This window comes from Nelusetta ayraudi, unplaced genomic scaffold (assembly GCF_046127955.1).
Source record: "Nelusetta ayraudi isolate G7.1 ecotype Tasmania unplaced genomic scaffold, CSIRO-AGI_Nayr_v1 ptg000032l, whole genome shotgun sequence".
Classification (NCBI taxonomy): domain Eukaryota; kingdom Metazoa; phylum Chordata; class Actinopteri; order Tetraodontiformes; family Monacanthidae; genus Nelusetta; species Nelusetta ayraudi.
Window position 1 is genome coordinate 250,306 of NW_027466082.1, and position 18,098 is coordinate 268,403.

At 47.4% G+C, this 18,098-nt stretch overlaps 1 protein-coding gene across 2 annotated transcripts; it reads right to left on the reverse strand.

Moving 5' to 3' along the window:
- Window positions 1-1,947: 1,947 nt before the first annotated feature.
- mknk2b (MAPK interacting serine/threonine kinase 2b) lies at window positions 1,948-14,846 on the reverse strand. Of its 2 annotated transcripts, none has more exons than XM_076031235.1 (14): window positions 14,689-14,846; window positions 13,683-13,941; window positions 13,121-13,211; window positions 12,896-12,997; window positions 12,703-12,800; window positions 10,302-10,381; window positions 10,123-10,196; window positions 9,813-9,917; window positions 9,647-9,702; window positions 9,426-9,521; window positions 5,797-5,991; window positions 5,547-5,711; window positions 5,411-5,451; window positions 1,948-5,308 (listed from the first exon to the last, which is right to left on the reverse strand). In XM_076031235.1, the coding sequence occupies exons 2-14, from the start codon at window positions 13,731-13,733 to the stop codon at window positions 5,032-5,034; spliced, it is 1,431 nt and encodes a 476-aa protein (XP_075887350.1). In that variant the 5' UTR covers window positions 13,734-13,941; window positions 14,689-14,846; the 3' UTR covers window positions 1,948-5,031. The 2 variants fall into 2 exon arrangements, with proteins under 2 accessions (XP_075887350.1, XP_075887349.1); XM_076031234.1 differs by having other exon boundaries at window positions 1,948-5,311.
- Between the last annotated feature and the right edge of the window lie 3,252 nt (window positions 14,847-18,098).

The following is an 18,098-nucleotide window of genomic DNA, read 5'->3' on the forward strand; positions in this document are numbered from 1 at the left end:
CTACAAGGTATCGCTTAAACACATTATTTTATATAATATATTATCCCATGTCATACCTTATCATCATTAAAACTCTTTGCCATTCGCTGTCTCATTTAACTAAGATTCAGAGGCTCATCCTCCAGTTAAATTTGAGGAATTAAGACATCATTCAGAACGATGCACTGCGATAACTTGGCAGGTCACACGCAGAAGTGTGGTGGAATAAATAAGGCATTAAATGATGAGATACTGACGACAGGCAAACAGCATGCCTTGTTTTTTTTGTTGAATTTCCTTTGACTGCAAGAGATCGATACAGTATAACTACGATAGATTCTACTCTACTTGTACTATTTAAAAGTGCTTTACAGCTTAGGGACAGTGACAGTACAGTCACAGGAGAACACGAAAAAGAAAGAGGTTTCTTACTCCTTGAAACTTCACAGTGCGGAAAGAACCAAATATTTCCATGTGTGAAAAATGTAATCTCATCCCTTAAGACCTCATGATTCCTTGCTTACACAAGGATGCCTTGTTCTTTCCTTTATTTAATACTTGATTTAATCCTGTCACATCGAAATTGTTTGTACTGGTTTACAGACTGCACTGGTACATTCAACATCTCATGGCTCAGGACTGTAGAACTGTTCAAACAATGTTTTGGTGTCTCTTTTGCAAGTCCATGATGTTTGTTTTGCGATATTTAATCCACTAACAATGTTTCAGGTCACTTGTGACGAGCTTGAAAGACAAAAGATCTGAAAGATTCCTCTCTGTAAAAGCTCTAGTTCACTCACAAGGTAAATAAAAGTGGGCACATTTCTCCTTAGTCAAATGCGGTGGGTGAGGAAATGAAATCCTGACTGCAAAGCTCATTGCATTTGATAAAGAGGCTGTTGACTCATTCATTGGGTAGTGCTCCTGGAGCATATCCCAGCTGTCTGCACCATCGTGCGAGTACGATCGGGTTTTAGCGCACACAGCAGTCATTACAGTCTACAGGATCGTATCTCGACCGTCCACTAGGGGGAAACATAAACCCTCAATGTTTCGCCACGGTCACATGTTCCCTGAAGGCTGTACAGAAAACAAGCTGCTGTTGCATCATTCGATTTCCTCCAGTCGTGTGACGTCCGCAGTGCTGGAATAGCATGTTTTTTTCCCCCTTTGTCGGCTGTTTTTCTCGAGGCAACGCAACCAAATTTAGGAAGGATGGGAAAATGAACATGAAGTCATGAGCAAATGCTTCATTGCACTAGCGTCAACAACAACAACAATAATAATAAAAAATAAATAAATAAATAACGGGTTGTTTTGTTGCACTGGAAAAGTGCTGGCAGGGTTATTTTCTGAGAAAATTAGCCTAATTAACAGTTTATTTTAGTGTCTTTTCTCCTCTCTGAACACCATAACGCCAGTAAAGCTGGCTGTCTCTATGTGCCGCAACAACACCACGGAGCGGGTGGTGACAAACCCTGACTTGCACCATTTCAATTCAGCACAGTCAATTTGTACTTTACAGGCATGTCGTGAGGTGGCACGCAGACGTTGCAGCTCTTGCAGCACGTTGCATCAGTCTCATCCCATCAGGGCCTCCGGCTGTAGCCGCCCCCCCCACCAACTGCGCCTGCAGCAGCAGCAGCAGCAGCAGCAGCAGCAGCTCTCACTGTGACTGACGCAAGGTGAAACCACCTTCACATTTCACAGCGTGAAGAAACAACTGAGCTCATATTTACTGACAGCCAAGGACGGCCACGTGACTGCTCAGATACCAACGGGTGTTACTGATAAACGGGATTTACAGCTGCGAATCAGAAGAGATGGCCTCAGCCTTGGGCCAGCCGATAAGAGCGCAAGTTAATAACAGACAGAAAAGATACGAGAGGGCAGAAAGCAGGGAGAGTTGCAGTGGTGTTAGACCTGTTTTCACTTGGAAGATGAGATCTCAAGAACCAGCCGGAAGTCTGTAGTTCAAAGAATTTTATTGCATTTTTTTTTTTAGAAAAACAATACAAAATCTGCTGCAACTGTCATAAAGGTTGCGTCGAGTGAACTGCAATCATTCACATGGTACAGTAAAGTGCTTATTTTAAATCTTTTTTTTTTTTTAATTTTCAAAAGGTGTGTTGGTTTTGTATGCCTTGCCATGATGTCAATGGTTTGGGGTGAGCCAGACTGCTTTCAAATCAGGGGTCCACCTTCATAAAAAATAATAATCGAGGACTGTATCGACACGAGTGACCCCACACCATGTCCACGAACAGAACATTTATTCAACATCGTATGAATGGTGCTGGATTGTAAATGCTTGCCTGTGGGCTACATTCATTTGTGTGTGTGGGGGGGGGGAGGTTGATGGGACTGTCTGAATGAATTTGATCAATTCCTTACTTCAAAATGACTTACAATACGAAAGAATTGCAAGGCCTAAGGATATAGAACGTTGTCCCCCTTGCCCCAATAAAAGGCAGTCCAAAAAGTTACTGCCACTTAACAAAAGTAGAAATGGTGACGACCGAGAAAACTCCTATACCATTGAAGATATAACAGAGTGTGGCCAAAAGTCTGTGCGTTTTGAGTATCGAACCCTATCAAAAAGTAGGGACAAGTATGTCTGATGCTCAATAATGAAGGAGAAAAAGGCAGAATACTGAACTGTTCCGGTAATTTCAAAACCCCCAAGATTGCCTTGATCATTAGCTTAATGCTTTGAGATTACGGATAGCAAAGAACATTCCCAAAACAGAGAAGAAACAGCTGCATAAACAAATTCAAGTCTTATTATAAGACATAAAACCCCAGAACTGTGTGTATCTGTAGAAAGGTATCGTAGAACAATTACAGTGTCCCATTATCAGCATTATGGGTCCTTTGACACCAAGGGAGCCATTTTTTTGTTTTCCCAGAGTACCATCGCTGCAGTGCTGGCAACAGGACATGGACAATCAGATGATCCCCCCCCCCTCCCCCTCCCCCCACGCCAGGTGATGGATCACACGTTCAATGTCACGACTCAAAAAAACCCTCTTTGGTGAAATGGCTACAGTGTTGTGAGACCTCATCACCAACCAGTCCGTTACCTGTCAAGTGTCAGAATGAGCTGAACACAATCGCAACAAAAGATTATTGCAGACTTGCTACACGTTAAAAAAAAAAAAAAAACAACAAAAAAAAACGTAAAAACTCGCCTTCACTGGGCACGAACGCTCCAGGACAACTTAATTCTCACCATCTTGCCTCATACAGCACAAACAAACTTCAAAAAAGAAGAAGGAAAAAAAAAAACATTGAAAAAAAAGAAGGTAAAGACAACATCTTTTGTTTCACCTGATCTGAACAGCACCTGCATGGAAAAAAAACTCACCATGTAGAAAATAAAAGCTTATCGACAGCCTTTAAAAAAAAAATGTCTGCGTGGCACATTGACATGGAGTTTCCAAACATGAACGATAAAGTAAACGTAATACAGTTACACCTCAGTGGAAGACTTTTTTTTTTTTTTTGTTTCTTTTTCTGGAATGTTTTCCTTTTTTTTTTTTTTTTTTTTAAAGAAAATATTGTCTTCGTTGCATTTTAATTGTAATGTGATGTGACTTTGAAACGGGCATCTCCAAAAAGACAATGAACCATTACAGGCAACAAAAAAAAAAAGAGAAAAAAAAAAAATCAAAAATTCATTCGATAAGTGCCACAAAGGTTACATGGGCCAAGATGTGCTTTTCAAACCGCTGATTGGAATTCTAACGTGTACTGCCAAATTCTGAGGTTAGAATTTGGGGGTGGAAGACAAGCAAAAGAAAGCGGTGGCCACAATCGCCAATCCCAAATAGTGAGTCACTCAGCCACTTTTCGTTAACGCAGCCGTTTGACACATTCTACCCTACGTGAATTTCGCTCGAGCGCTCGCTCAGACGTCTCGGATCGGAGGTGGCACTGCGTCGTGACACAAGTGCAATAGTTTAATTCAACCCCGTTAGACTTGCCAGACGGGGCGTGTACATAAACACTGAGAAGGTGTGGCCTCCTTTAATTTAGCATACGTTCATATAATAAACTTGCTGAAACAGTAAGGGCATCCTGGCCACAGCAAAAAATGTATGCATTTCGTTTTGAAGCATCAAATTCAGGGCCAGCGGGCTGGTTGAGCGTTTTCCCTCTCTGACATTTGCAAGTGAGGCGTTGCGATGAGGAACTTTAAATGAGAGAAAGGAAAAACGGAACAAAGGGCGACTTTGAAGTCCCCGGTCGCGTCAACACATCACGGACCACACCAGGCACAGACAGCATTGGCTTACAGCCCTTTCAACCCCCCCCACCCTCCCCGACTGAATCCCTTTCAGACAGGGCAGCCTTCACCTTGGCATATTGCATAAGCTTGTATGCATCTAGTAGATGGGCTGTTAATGCATATACATACAGGCAAGAGAAAACATTTCCAACTTAATTCACAGTGGATCCAGTTATAACATCAGAGCAGCACAACAGGTTGTCCTTTGGTGTCTGAGCTGAGTTGTTTGTTTTTGTTTTTGAAGTGTTGTGACTTCTGAGTTTTATGGAGAGAAGAAAGAACAAAAAAAAAAGAAGGGAAAAACATAACTTAGAAAATACTTCTTTTTCCCAGACCATTACACGGCTGCCCCCCTCCCCTCCTCCTCCTCCACCTCCTCCTCCTCCTCTCCTCTTCCAAAACCCTGACTTGCACATTTGAGTGTGTTTGCAGAATGCAGGCCCTGGGCTTGATGTGCTTCAGAAGTGCTACAGAAGGGCAGAAGGCATTTTTGAGGAAAAACAAAAAAGGGCTGCAAGAGGCAACTCCCTTGACAGCGAGGCAAGAAGAGAGCCTGAACGGCAGAGGGACCAAGGCCAGCTGGAGTCGGAGAGAAGGGGGATTGGGGGGTGGGTGGGTGGGGGGGGGCAGAACCGGACTGGACTGGACTGGGAGAGTCTCAGGAGGTTGGTGGCAGTCCTGGACCTGGACTTGCGATCTTAACGGAAGGTCGGCGGTCGGTCGGTCGGTCGGTCGGTCGGTCGGTCGGGGATGGAAGAGGTTCAGGCACAGTCTCCCACGGCGACGAGGGGGGCCAGCAGTTTGCGCAGCTCGGCGGCAGACACGGCCCCTCCCTTGGGCTGGCTGCCTCGCTGCCTGCGCCGGGCCAGCTTGGAGTTGGAGGGAGGAGAGAGCTGCATGGAGGAGCCGGCGGCCGTCACCACGAACGGGACGTCCTGCTGCTGGTGCTGGTCCTCCATGCCATCCTGCTCGGCCAGCTGCCGGTTCACGGCCATGGCCTTGTCGGCGAAGAATGTGAAGTCCCTGGCACTGCTGGTTCTGCTGGGCAGGAAGAGAGCGACGTTAGGAATCCGATGAAGGCAACAGGAAACAAAAGTCAAAGTTCCGTTTACACTCGGAGCGGCTGCGAGCGTCTCTCACCTCTGATGAAAGATGGATATCGGCAAAGTATCGTATAAAGCCTGTTGAGGAGGAGAAAGAAGGTCCGTGGATTAAAACCCAAAAAGCATTTGGTTTGAATGGGACAAATCCAGGAGGGAAACGTAGGAGCACCTACCCCTTGCACCCAGGGGTGCTGCAGCACCTGGCTGGCACTGAGTCGGTTTTTGGCATCCCGGACGAGAAGTTTGGATATTAGGTCTTTGGCACTTGAGGAGATGTGAGCCCAGTCTTTCTCTGGAAACTCGTATTTTCCTTCTTGGATACTCTCAAACAAAGTGTTCTGGAATGGAGAGACGCGTTGCCACGTGAGTTCCACTGACCAGGGACGAGCGTTTCTACTCGTTCTTCTTTTTTTTCCCCCTTACCTGGCAAGTGTGGCAGGGCTCCCCCAATTCCCAGCCACAGCCGCCCCCACAGCGGCCCACGAAGGGCGGGTAGCCGCTCAGCATGATGTAGAGGATGACGCCGAGGCTCCACAGGTCGCAGCGCTTGTCGTAAATGGTGGCCTCCTCGCTGAACGCCTCCACCACCTCCGGCGCCATGTACTCGGCAGATCCACACTGCGGGACAGAGGGAGGGAGACGAGCGGTCAGAAGCCGCGCAGACGGCAGGCGGAAAAACACAGCGGCACCGCGAGCGGAGCCGAGTGTGAAAGAACACAAGCGGTCGGTCGAGATTGGGCGCAGTGCACATTCCTCGCTCAGCTGATACCTCGTGGCTGCGTTCAGGCTCGGGGGGGGGAGGGGGGAGCTGCTCATGGGTCGTGCGAGGGGGAGTGGGGGGTGGTTAAGAATCACATGCTCCGCTGCAGAGGTTTCTTCTTTCTTTTTTTTTTTTTTAAACCCATTAAGGTCTGTTCGCCGTGCGAGTTTGGAACATGGTGTTCAGTCTTTAAGTGAAGCAGGTTAGCGGCAGCAGCATCAGCAGTGAGTCACCGCTTTAACCACCCAGCTGCACACAGACCAGGGCGAGCGTGGCCGCGGGCCAACGACGGGCTCAGCCCCCCGCCCCCGTCACTGCCGTGTTATGTCGTCTGCGGAAGAAATTAGGCCAAATCCTGAGCGAGGAAAAGAGGATTGGTTGTCCTGCGGAGCCACAGGCTGGGCCGGGCCCTCGTCTGTTATGTAACACGGAACACAAATAAACGGCGTTTTAATACTCCAACGGGAGCAGGTCGCTAGTTCAGCAGGACGAGGGTACGGGCAGAACAGAGAGATCCTTCACGATTGCCTCATCAAGTTGCATAACTCGTGTTTTTACATCTCAGGATTCCTCAATAAATCGAACCAGGCCTAATCCCCCCCCCAGCCCCCCACCACATCAATCCATTTAAGGAATCCATTTCGCTCCCTCTCGAGTGAGTCAAAATATATTTTTTTTTTAGCCATTTGCGTCAAAGGAGCTTGAAATGTGGACAAACGCGCTTTGGTTTATTTCATTCCTCCGATCTGCGGGAGGACGTGTTTCCATCGAGCGGCGGTCCATTGTGCAGCAGCGCCACATCCCAGCTGTCTGCCAACTCCTCCCCTCCGCACCCTTATGTAATGAAATCTGCTGCACAGGAATCTCGGCGCAGACAAAGCTGCTCCTGCTGAATGGAAAAACCCCAACCCCCAACGCTTTTTCGCCGACAACACGTCTGGGGCAACTGCCTCAGACAGACCAGCACCCCACCCCCCCCCCCACCCCAACACTCTCCCACCATCACTGGATTCAGGCCAAACTCGGCTTCCACTTGAACTAAAGCCACAAAGATTTATTGGTCTGCAGAAATGTGCTCCGAGTCAAGAATTGTGCTACCCGGGGGGGGGGAAAGTTTGACAAATGACGTCAAATAAAGTCAATACGCAGAAGAAAAAAAGAAAAAGAAAAACGGGCACCAACCACAATCAGCGGCCGTGTTGGAAAACGGACAGGGGTTGGTGGAGGGGAAGGCGCGGCTTTTAACGAGGACTTGCATTGGGTCTCGTGACTTTGCATCAGTCACATCAAACCGAATCATCCTGTAAGCGGCGTATTGTTTTCGCAGCAGCTGCGGTCGCCCGCAGGCTTAGCCGATATTGCAAGCCCGGGACTTTCCTGAAACCATGTGACTGGTCGGACCATGGTGACACCACTGACACACCTCTCCTTGTTTTGTACACTACAGGATTACTGGGAGCAGCTTACAGCGACAGACCTAGTCTGTGAATATAGACAGACGAGGGCCAGGGTGATAATAATAATAATAATACTAGTAATACTAGTAATAATAATAATAATACTGATACAGGGTTGTGCCGGTTCTGTTTAACAGTCAGCTGCTGGTGTCTGGCAGTCCCATGTTGCAGTTCCCCTCCAGAGTCCGACAGCTGTGCGTGTTCTGACACTCGATAACTTTTTATTTTTCCAGCCAACACGCATGGACTTCTTCGGAGACTAAAATTAGCGTTTTCTTGGAAAGTCCCGTCTGTCTGCTGGTCAGTGCTTCCCAACATCGAGGGGTGTTTTTTTCTCTTTTTCTTTTTAACCATTCGCACTAACGGGAACACAGTCAAACTGCATTTTTTTTTTTCCCCCAAACACCAACAGGACGCAATTAAAGAAAAAAAAAAGAAAAAGCAAGGAATGTGGTAAAGTGGGGTGGCGGAGGAGTGCGAGGCAGGGAGTGTGTCACTGTGGTGTGTGAAGCGATGACGAAATGAAAAAGAAAAAAGAAAAAAAAAAAGGGAAATCGGATAACATTGTCCCGGCGACCGAGGCAAAGAAAACAAGGCAGCGCGCATGAGCAGACGGGCTGTTTTTGTCCCTGCCCAGTTCACCTCCCCCTCCCACTGGTCCAGCCAATCACATCTCAGTTGCTATGTACGTGGGCAGAGAGTTAAGTTTCTAGAACGAGTCCAATGCAGAGCTTTTGTGGAAAGAACACACACACGCGCACACACACAACCACCGCCCCCCTGCAACCCCCCAGGGGAGGAAGGGGAAATGAGAAGTGGCGTGTTTTGTGTTTTCATTTCAACTTCTTCATATTCTAGGCAGCGACCTTGTTGAAAGTTACAAGGTCGCTCCTGCACACACGCAGTGCGATCCGACACTATCACGCCACATTCTGCAGTCCGGCATTGACGTTTCTTTTTCTGCTGGCGTCTCAGTGCCACCGCATTGAATGTCGGGAGTTGTTAAAATAAATCCCCAGCTCAAGCTTTACATCATATGAGGGAGGCAGGCAACCTTAAATAAACACGGTGGTCGTCAAACTAGACTAAACACGAGGCACTCTGCGGCCCTTTCCATGTAGCGCACGTACGGGCCATTAGTTGAAGCTAAAGAACGATAGGTTGCACAAGTAGAGCGCCCCCCCCCCCTCCACTATCTGCCCCCAACATTCCTGGGGGCGGGACAATCCTTCACCTGCTGCGGGACGTCAGCAGACGACATGTGTCGACACACAGTGCAAGGTTTGCCGGCTAAACTTTACTTTTTGAGGTTGCGAGGCTCCCACTTTTGCAGCCACTTGAGTTTTGACAACAGTGAGGGAGGGCGAAGTTAAACAGTGACCACCCCAAAACATGTGGGCTTTAATATATCACTGATAAGCGACATAACAGACAAACAGCAGGGGATTTGCACCCGTGAAAAAAAAAAAAAAGGGGCATTTAGGGAGATTATGGGGGAAACTGCAAAAACACTGAACCATCTTAACCTCGAGAGGGAGAGAGAAAAAAACAACTTTCTCTCGCCCAATCAGCAAGCCGGTCTATAGCTAACGCCACTTCAGATCATCCAATAGGCAGCAAGCCAGTTCAACTTGATAAGAACATTTTTTTACAGCCTGACGGCACTGAACTCGGCCAGAAACACGACCAAGCCCTTGTCCTGGAGCAACGTCTAATTTGTTCTCTCGCTGTATGAAGTCCTTTCCACAGCTATGTTTGGACTTCCTCGTCGTCATCGAAGACAAAGTTCCATCTTTAAAGCCGCTGTCGAATTTGCAATAAGCGAGAGAGCTTACCGGTGTGAGGAGCTCAGGAGTGGAGATGGGTGAGCTGTCGCTATTCAGCTTGATTCCACTTCCCAGGTCAAAATCACAGATCTTGACAGGAGAAATCTGAAAAAAGGAAAGGAATCAGCATCGTTAACAAAATCTGTTGTTGCCGTTTTCCTTTTTGTTTTTACCTCGCTGCCTTTTAAACCAGTTCGTTTGGGGGGGGGGGGTATTTGCAGCAAACTCACCTTGTCTGCACGCTCACAGAGAATGTTTTCAGGTTTCAGATCTCGATGTGCCATTCCTGGAACAAAACATGGCATTGCATCAGTAAGAAGCTTAAACGCAGCAGGAATGAAGACTGGATAAACCATTAAAAAAAAAAAAAAAAAAAAAACAACCTCTTGGCCTTACCCTTGTTATGCAGGAAATCTAGAGCACTGGCAATGTCCTGCACAACCACACTTGCTTCCTGCTCGCTGAAGTGGCGTCTCTTGTGAATTTGTGCCAAGATTGACCCTGATGTAACGAGAGACAAGACTACGTCATCTCCACTCCAACAAAAAAAAAAAGAAAAAAAAGCCAATGCTTTTCACCACACAGGCACAAAACACCAGCTACACTCTAGAGGTTGTAAAGATGCATTACAGGGAGTGCTTGTAAATAAACAAGGGAATTGGATCCAGACATCCTGCTGCTGCTGCAGCTGTTGTTGTTCCCTCACCTCCCCGGAGCTTCTCAAACACCAAGTAGAATTTGTCTTCCTCTTCAAAGAACTCGACCAGCTCCAGGATGTTACTACAAAGAGGATAAAAAAAAAACAAAAAAAAAACAAGTGAGGCGGCAATAATCTTTAGTGCGGCTTCCGTGCACCGAGCTCGGCAGGGGGGGGGTTGCCTTTACCTGTGTCCCTGACACTGGTACAGCATCTCCACCTCGCGGAAGACACGGCTGCGGCTGTGACCCGGTCTCTTCTCGATGATCTGTAAGAGAACATCGCCAACTATAAATATCCTACCATGCAAACATGTCTGCCCTATATGTTCCACGGCGGCGGATACCAAGGCGTCTCGGGGAAATGCACGAGGGGTCGGTGGAAAGAAGTTTGAGTCCATATCTGGGTTAAAGGTATCCCCTCTCACAGCACCACAATAGCCCCACCCATGACCTTGTTTACAGTGGACCAGGCAGGACACCACTAATTAGGCTGTATTGTACAAAGCTCCTATAGCTCAACCAGACCCTGCATCTGCCTACTAATTATATCCCACCTTTTCACAACGTCTCAAATATAGTTCTGCAGCAGAATGCCGACGCAGAGACGGAACCCAAATCAAATGGAAACATAAGAATGAAAAACAACCGTTTAATGCTCTATGGAGCTGTGAGCATTCTTTTGAATGACGCATAAAAATCCAGAACTGTGCAAATCTCAAAAAAAAAAAAAAAAAAATCCAAACAAACAAAAACGGTGCTAAATCTTTGCACAGCCTGGAACTAAACCTTTGTAAAAAAAAAAAAAAAAAAAAAAAAAAAAAAGGACCCAGCTGCACACTGGCCGGCGCCAAGAGAGACTGAAAGACAGACTGCTGACACCGGAGCAAAAGGCTTGAATTTTCCAGCTCGGGACGTGTTTATTGTCTGTTTCAGAGGCCATGCGTGTTTCTCTTCCTGGTAGCTGGATTACAGCTGCCATTGAGGCAGAGTGGGGCCAGAGCTTCGGTGTGTGGGTCTAGGATTAATGTACTGACAAGAGACCCGCAAGCAGCCCAAAGCCCCGTGCCGTCCCGGTCTGAGTCAGCAGCAAAACAACCCCCCGAATCAGCTCACTTTCTCCCCTCCACCGCTATACAAACCTCCCACCGCGATGATGATGATGATGATGACACACACACACACGCGGCTCCAGTTTCCAAACAAAGCCGAACAATGCGTTATTATACAAAAGGGCGAGGCCAAAACACTATGCAGAAAAATGCCCCCCACTTTTTGCCAGTTCAAACATCAATTTGCGATTTGCGATTGCCGGCTGGGACGGGAGGTTTGCGGGAGGCATGCGCAGCCTTGCACCGTTTGTCCTGGCTTCTCTGGGGGGGTTTTGTTACAACCACAACACAAGAAGCCCATGGAGCTCACTCGCTTCCCCCCACCCTGTCTGGAGGGGGAGGGGAGAGACTGGACATCTGGCAAGGAGTTGTCTGAGCCCCCCCCGTGACTCCGAAGTGACACCAATAAGTGGCGACCCTCGTGCCTCGCCCCACCACCCCACGCTGCGGCGTCCCAGGGGATAAACCAGACCGTCCCAGGGCAAACAATAGCAACAGGCCACAGTTGCATGGGTTTGGAGTTGTTGTTTTTTTATTTTTATATTGTTGAATGATATAGACTTGCACCGACAAGATCTACCAGTTGGATATCGTGATGCATTAAAACTTTAACAGCTATCTGAATTAGTCATTTGTTAAGCAGTTCCCAACGACAGCATTACAAAAAGACTTTCAGGCAATGGGCCTGAAAAAAATATAATCAACTAAGATTTATATTTCTCCCATGTTTGCTTCCACATGAGAGGAAACGCGTGTTGCAGTTTGCAAAAGGAACAAGTATCCTGGCGCGAGGATTCATAAGTTCCTGTCCCACTTGTAGAGGGACGGAAGTACAAATGTGCTGCGCGAGAGCGAACAAAGCAGCGTAAACACCCTGGGTCATAACTCTCACCCAGCAACCCCCAACCCCCCCTTCTTCCCCTGAATGTGGTTTTTTGTTTTGGCACAGTAACCAGTACACAATGTTCTCGCTATGAGCGTCCTCTGCAGGCAATGGGAGTAAAAGGAAAGGGGCGGGTACCTTTCTCTGAGCTCACAGATAGGCTGGCCGTGTACAAAAACAGTGAGCGGTGGGGGAGGGCCTGCAAATAGCAGCTCTTGTTGCACTCACGGAGAGAGAGTGAGAGAGAGAGAGAAAAAAAAAAAAAAAAGAAAGAAGAAGAAGCAAAGCACAAAGTAGCACAACACAGATGAGAGCCCGCAGACACATCCGCTACAGTGCAATGAACTCTGAGAGAGGAAAGGTTCCCTCAGGCAGGGTACTTTCCTTGTCCCAACAAACATTTTCGAAAAGTGCCCCGTGAAAAGACGACAACGTGGACACACAACACTTCCTGTCGCTTTTCTTTTTTTCACCCCGCCGAGTCTGAAAAGCCTGCACAAAGCAGCGGGCGTGTTTAATGCGGCGGTGCGGACACTTCCAGGGAACCGACGGACAAGCCCCGACACGCGGGTATGAAAAGCTGCCGGCTGCTTACCTTGACTGCATATTCCTTGTTGGTGATGAGGTTTATGCATGTTTGCACTCTGGCATACGCGCCTTCTCCGAGTACCTCTTCCTGCAGTTTATAGACATCTAGAGGACAGACACAATGACAAGTTAGGTTGAATTACGCATCACACATCAAGCGGCTTAAGCTGAAGGAGACACAAGAGGTGAAAGTTTCCTACCCTCAAATCGTCCAGAGAAACTGTCAGTTGCCCGGCAACGTTTTTTCTTCTTGTTTCTCTTCTTGGCATCGGGGATGTCGATGGGCTGACTTGAGGGCATGTCTGCGCAGACAGAAAGGTGTTGTTGTTTTTTTTTTTTTAATTCCAACGTGCTAGGATTGGGCGTTTTGTATTGTGTGAAAAGTACAAAAAGTCACGTCACTGTTATGGAGCCTCCGTACTCACCGTGTCGCGGGGAGGAATCAAAATTAAAAGAGGAATCAAGTAGGTGGGATCCATTTTTGGTGAAGTCGTCAGACTCAAACGGATTTTGGCCCTGCGAGCAAAAAGGCAGAAGAAGTGGTGTTTTATCAAAGAGTCGTAATGATAAGTCTCCGTCCCAACCCTCATTATCTCCCGCCGTGCCAAACATAAACTAACAATTGACTCGTTGGAAACACAGCTGAGGAGACTTAGAAAAATGACGGCCGCTGCGCAGCCTCCAAATTATCCCAAAGCCCATGGCAAACACACAAAGGCACGAGCCAAGCAGGTTCTGCAAGCTAACTCCCAGTGACTCATGTTGCGCGTTCATGAGCTCCACGTGCACGTGACATTGGGGCCATGCACGCCGATTTTGCATCAGCCAGAACGATCTGGGCGATCAGCAGTGTTTATATTTAGCGAGGCGGTGGGCTTTCTACTACCACACACGCTGCCAAATAAATGCAGTCCAACAATCAAATTCACATTAAAAAAAAAAAAAAAAAAGAAAGAAAAAAAGAAAAGAAAATTCACACAAACTCACCTTGAAGGAGCGGTGGAATCCGGTGACTTCGGTAATCTTGTTTTGAACCATTTTTGCTTCGATTCGAAGGAAGGAAGGAAGGTGGGTGGGTTTGAGTTGGGTTAATTTGAGGCGGCGACAGTGGGGTCTTTTTTCCTTTCCCCCTTTATGGCTGCGTCAATTTGCACTTCTCCGAAACGAGTGGGTTTCAGAGGGAGTCGCAAGTTGGCCTCACTGCGCTGGGCTGCTGATCTTGCTGCGGCGTTTTTAAACGGGAGGCCTGTGGGCAAAACAAAACACAAAACACGCGCCGTCACAACACGCCACAACAATGCGCAGCGAACTGGACAGATTTTTTTTTTTTTATTATCATTTTTTTTTTTTTTTTTTTTTTGCAACCAGACTTTCTCTGTCGCTGACCGTAAAAGCAAGGAAGTTCCACAGAGCGAGAAAAAAAAAAAAGCCACGCTTGGTTGTTTATCACGTTGCTCGCTCGCTGTGCAGCCAACTGGACTGCAATAAGCAACTACGCCATGCTTGTACGTGCCCCTCCACCGGATTGGCTGCGGTCGGTTCGAACATTTGCGTTTAAGAATGTCGCCGTCATACGAGCGCAATATAATTCTGCGCTTCTTCTTCTTCTTTTTGTTGTTGTTGTTGTTGTTGTTGTTGCAACAACAACAAGACAAACGACTGCATTTCTAGCTCGCTAGTTATTGGCGTCTATGGGAGTCGCTAACGACATGCTAATGGTTAGCCGACATGTCACCCCACCGCTGTCAATTCATGAATAGTGGCATAATTGACGTTTACGTCATTGCAATTCAGTTTAAAAAAAAATAAAAAATAAAAAATAAAATAAAAATTAATACATATATATATATATACATATCACTATTTTACCGACTGTGCAGTCTAAGACGACGAACGTAAACAATGAAGCGGTAAACCCACAGTATCGTCAAACCCCAATCATGCGCGAAAATAAGGCTTTCATTTTTCTTCTCTTCGAAAATGTCGTACTCACCCCGTTGTTGGTTTTACAGCTCCAGTGTTGGCGTCGTTGTTGGTTAGAGCCGCTGCTCTGGGAGGCCGCGGAGGACGGTCGCGGGGGGGTATGCCAGATAGGGAGGTGCGTGGAAGGTGGCGTCCAACGCGACAGCGTGGGTGCTTTTATAACCTTACAAATGGCTCCGCCTCCGCCCCTCTGACGTCACCGGTCGCGTCGCCCGACTGGAGGGATCATGTGTTTTCTGGAATAGGACACTGCGGCCGCGTTCCATTTCGTCTCACCTGTCTCCTACCGCGCCGCCTTTGTTCGGTTAAAACGGTTCGAAGCGAGGTCTTGAATGTCAAAATATGAAAAAAAGAACACACGAAATCGTTAAAAAAAAAAGAGGAATTCCGTCATTTTGAATTTCTAAATTATAAAGGCATTTAAGCGAAACGCCCTGCCCAAAGTGGCTTTGAACGCGAAATCGTACGCGGCCAGTTGGATCTGTTTTGTCGAGAGGCCGCACGGTCGCTCGCTCGCTCGGTGGGAGCTGCGGAGGAAGGAAACGGGCGAGTACGTGCGCGAGCGCGCAGGCACAATCGTCACCAGCGGCCATGACTGTTGTGTTTTGATGAAAGAGAGGTTGCGGGTCGCAGTGCGGGTGGAGGTGGTGGGGAGAGAGTGCAAAACACGTAGACACAACCAGACCAACCAGTAGAACTGATCTGTGCAGTGCGTGGACGCGTTGCAAACAGACAGTTAATACAGCGAACAACAGTGTCAGCTTTGATTGAGCGAGCAAGCAAGGAAGTCGAGCTATCCGCGACACCCCCCCCCCCACACACACCCCCCCGCTGTGCCTGTACTGTCAATGAACTTGTTTCTCCCCTTTAAAAAAAATAATAAAATACATGTATACTGGTGTTGACACCACTCATCTATAGCCAGCCACAGTCGACCAGACAAATCTTTTTGTGACAAATACAGGTCTCACACAACTGGCACTTTGATTTTCCACATATGAAACATGTAACGTCTACCGTAGAAAGCAAACAATGTCATTTCTTTTACACAACAACTATGTAGTAATAAATGGGTTTAGAGTACCAAGAGTGTAAACTGATTTTTGTGGCGTTTGGAGGCAGATTTATTGTTGGCTGAGGCATTCGCACTGTTTGATAGTACCGGGTTAGTAGCAAAATGTTCTAATTTCCGAGATTATAATCTTTTATTGTGTGCATGAAGCCTTTATCTTCAAAGAAACCAAATGTCAGTGATTTAGTTAAAAAAAAAAAAAAAAACTATTTCTGTGTGTATTTTTAGGCTGAGGAAATGGGGAAATAGGACACAAGTTTTTAATAAATGCACATTTATTCGATTAAACCCATGGCTTGATGTTGTCCCAGTGATATCTCTGTGCCATGGCTACCATATGACTTTGGTACTACTGAGCGAGCGACACGGAACAAACCCCCCCCCCGAAAAAAATAACAAACCCTATGCATTCACTGCAGAACGATCGCTTGCATTCCATGAATGGAAGTTGGGAGTGTTTGAGCAATGGCCATGTGCTGCTTGTCACCATCTACCACGCACGCACGCACGCTCACATCACCTTTCCCCCCCCCACCTCGTCAGTGCAAAGACTGACTGACAAGGCACGTTTGCAAGCCTGGCGAGGTGATATAGCCTTGGGGGGGGGGGCAACCTTCTCGCTGCTGTGATAATGAAAGAAATGCAAGCGTTCTGATGACGTGGCGTTACGCGCCGTCTTGACTCGTCTGTGAAATGCCAAGGCGACGTTGATGCGGGCGCGACAAGTTCATTAAGTGGCCACGGGATTAACGGAGGCCGTATTTTGACGGTGGTGTGAAAGGAGGCGGGCGGGTTGAACACTTCCTCTGTTGGCTCCTGTGAATGTTCTCGTGCATGAATCCACGTGCTGTGTATCCTCAGCAGTGTGGGTTTGGAAGCAACTTCTCTGCATCTTTACATAAGCTGCATTGCATGCTGAGGAACACGGATGTCGCATTGCCCAATATGCCCTCTTTGTTATCGTGCTTTTTTTTTTTTTCTTCAAATGTGTGTATAACGTTAAGTCCACGGACCCGCTCTGCACAGCACTAACGCATTGTTTATCAAGGGTGTTTAAGTTAAGGCCTTGTGTGTGTGTGTGTGTGTGTGTTTTTTTTTTTTTAACGAGGCCAATGTCTTGTGACTGGTTGCTTTCCGCCACTCCTCTTTTCACTTTTTCGCTCCCCCCAAACATACGCTCTGCCGCCAGCAAAATATTACGCAAGCCCCTCCGCTTCGAAGCACATGGTCTAGTCGAGGGTCTGAGCAGCAAAACAAGATCCCGCGCCAAAGTGCAGGGGGGCGCGTCTGTGCCACTACAGGTCAGGTGGAGGCGAGGGGATGGGCCGTCGTAAATAACTTGAGGTGGCAAAGGCCTCGTTTCTGACATGGACGGCAGTCGATCAGGAGGTGGTGGGGCGGGGGGGCACTGTCCGGTCAGGTGTTATTCCCCTTTGAAACGCGATATAACAGAGGTGTGTCGCTCTTGTTTTTGTTCAGCGTGACGCCGCAGCAGCTCAAGGCGAGAGACCGCTGCGACGTGCTGATTCTGTTTGGATGTAAAGCTGCAGATTCAGACGTCTGCGTGGCTTCAGTCGGAACTTTGACGTAGATTTGCAGCAGCTAAATTGGAAATTGGAAAACGCAAATTTAGCAATAGAACTTATAAACTAATAAAACCAGTCGGTAAAAGGAGAGAAACTGATGTGTTAATAATATACATTGAGCTTTGCGAGCCGTGTGAAACATGTAAATTCTGTCATTAACGTGAGGATGTCAAGATTAAAGAAAAAAGCCCAACCTACAATTTGAGTAATTGAAAAGAAGGCAGTTTTGCCTTTGAGCATCCAGACGTGCTAGTGCAGAAAAAAGAAAAAAAAAAGAAAAAAATCCTGTGCTGTTCAATGCAAACAGAGCTCTCCCACACACCGTTCGAGTCTGTGCATGTGGATGTGAGGGAGTCTGACAAATCACTTGCTCGAGTAAAACTGTCAAAGAGCCAAGAAGATATGCTTTAAGGCCGCATGTGCTTCTCCAGTTTTGAGGTCGCAGTGCCTCAGGGTGCAGGTTGTACCTTTTCGAGGAACGCGTCTGTGAGCAAATTGCCTGGAAGCATACAGCCTCCCGTCAGGGCGGGAGAGGGGTGGGGGGAGGGGGGGGAGGAAGGAATAGCTCTGTATAGCATAACATATCGTAACTTCTCACATTTAAAGTGTGACTCTGCGGTGACCTCCAGGACCACGGAAATAGATGCAACCATTAAGCAAAAGTATGTTTTTGTTCCATTGTTGCCATGTATGGTTTCACCACCCGCTCTTACTGCGCGGTAAAGCGAGGCTTTCGAAGATAATTCCGGCTGTTCAAATTCC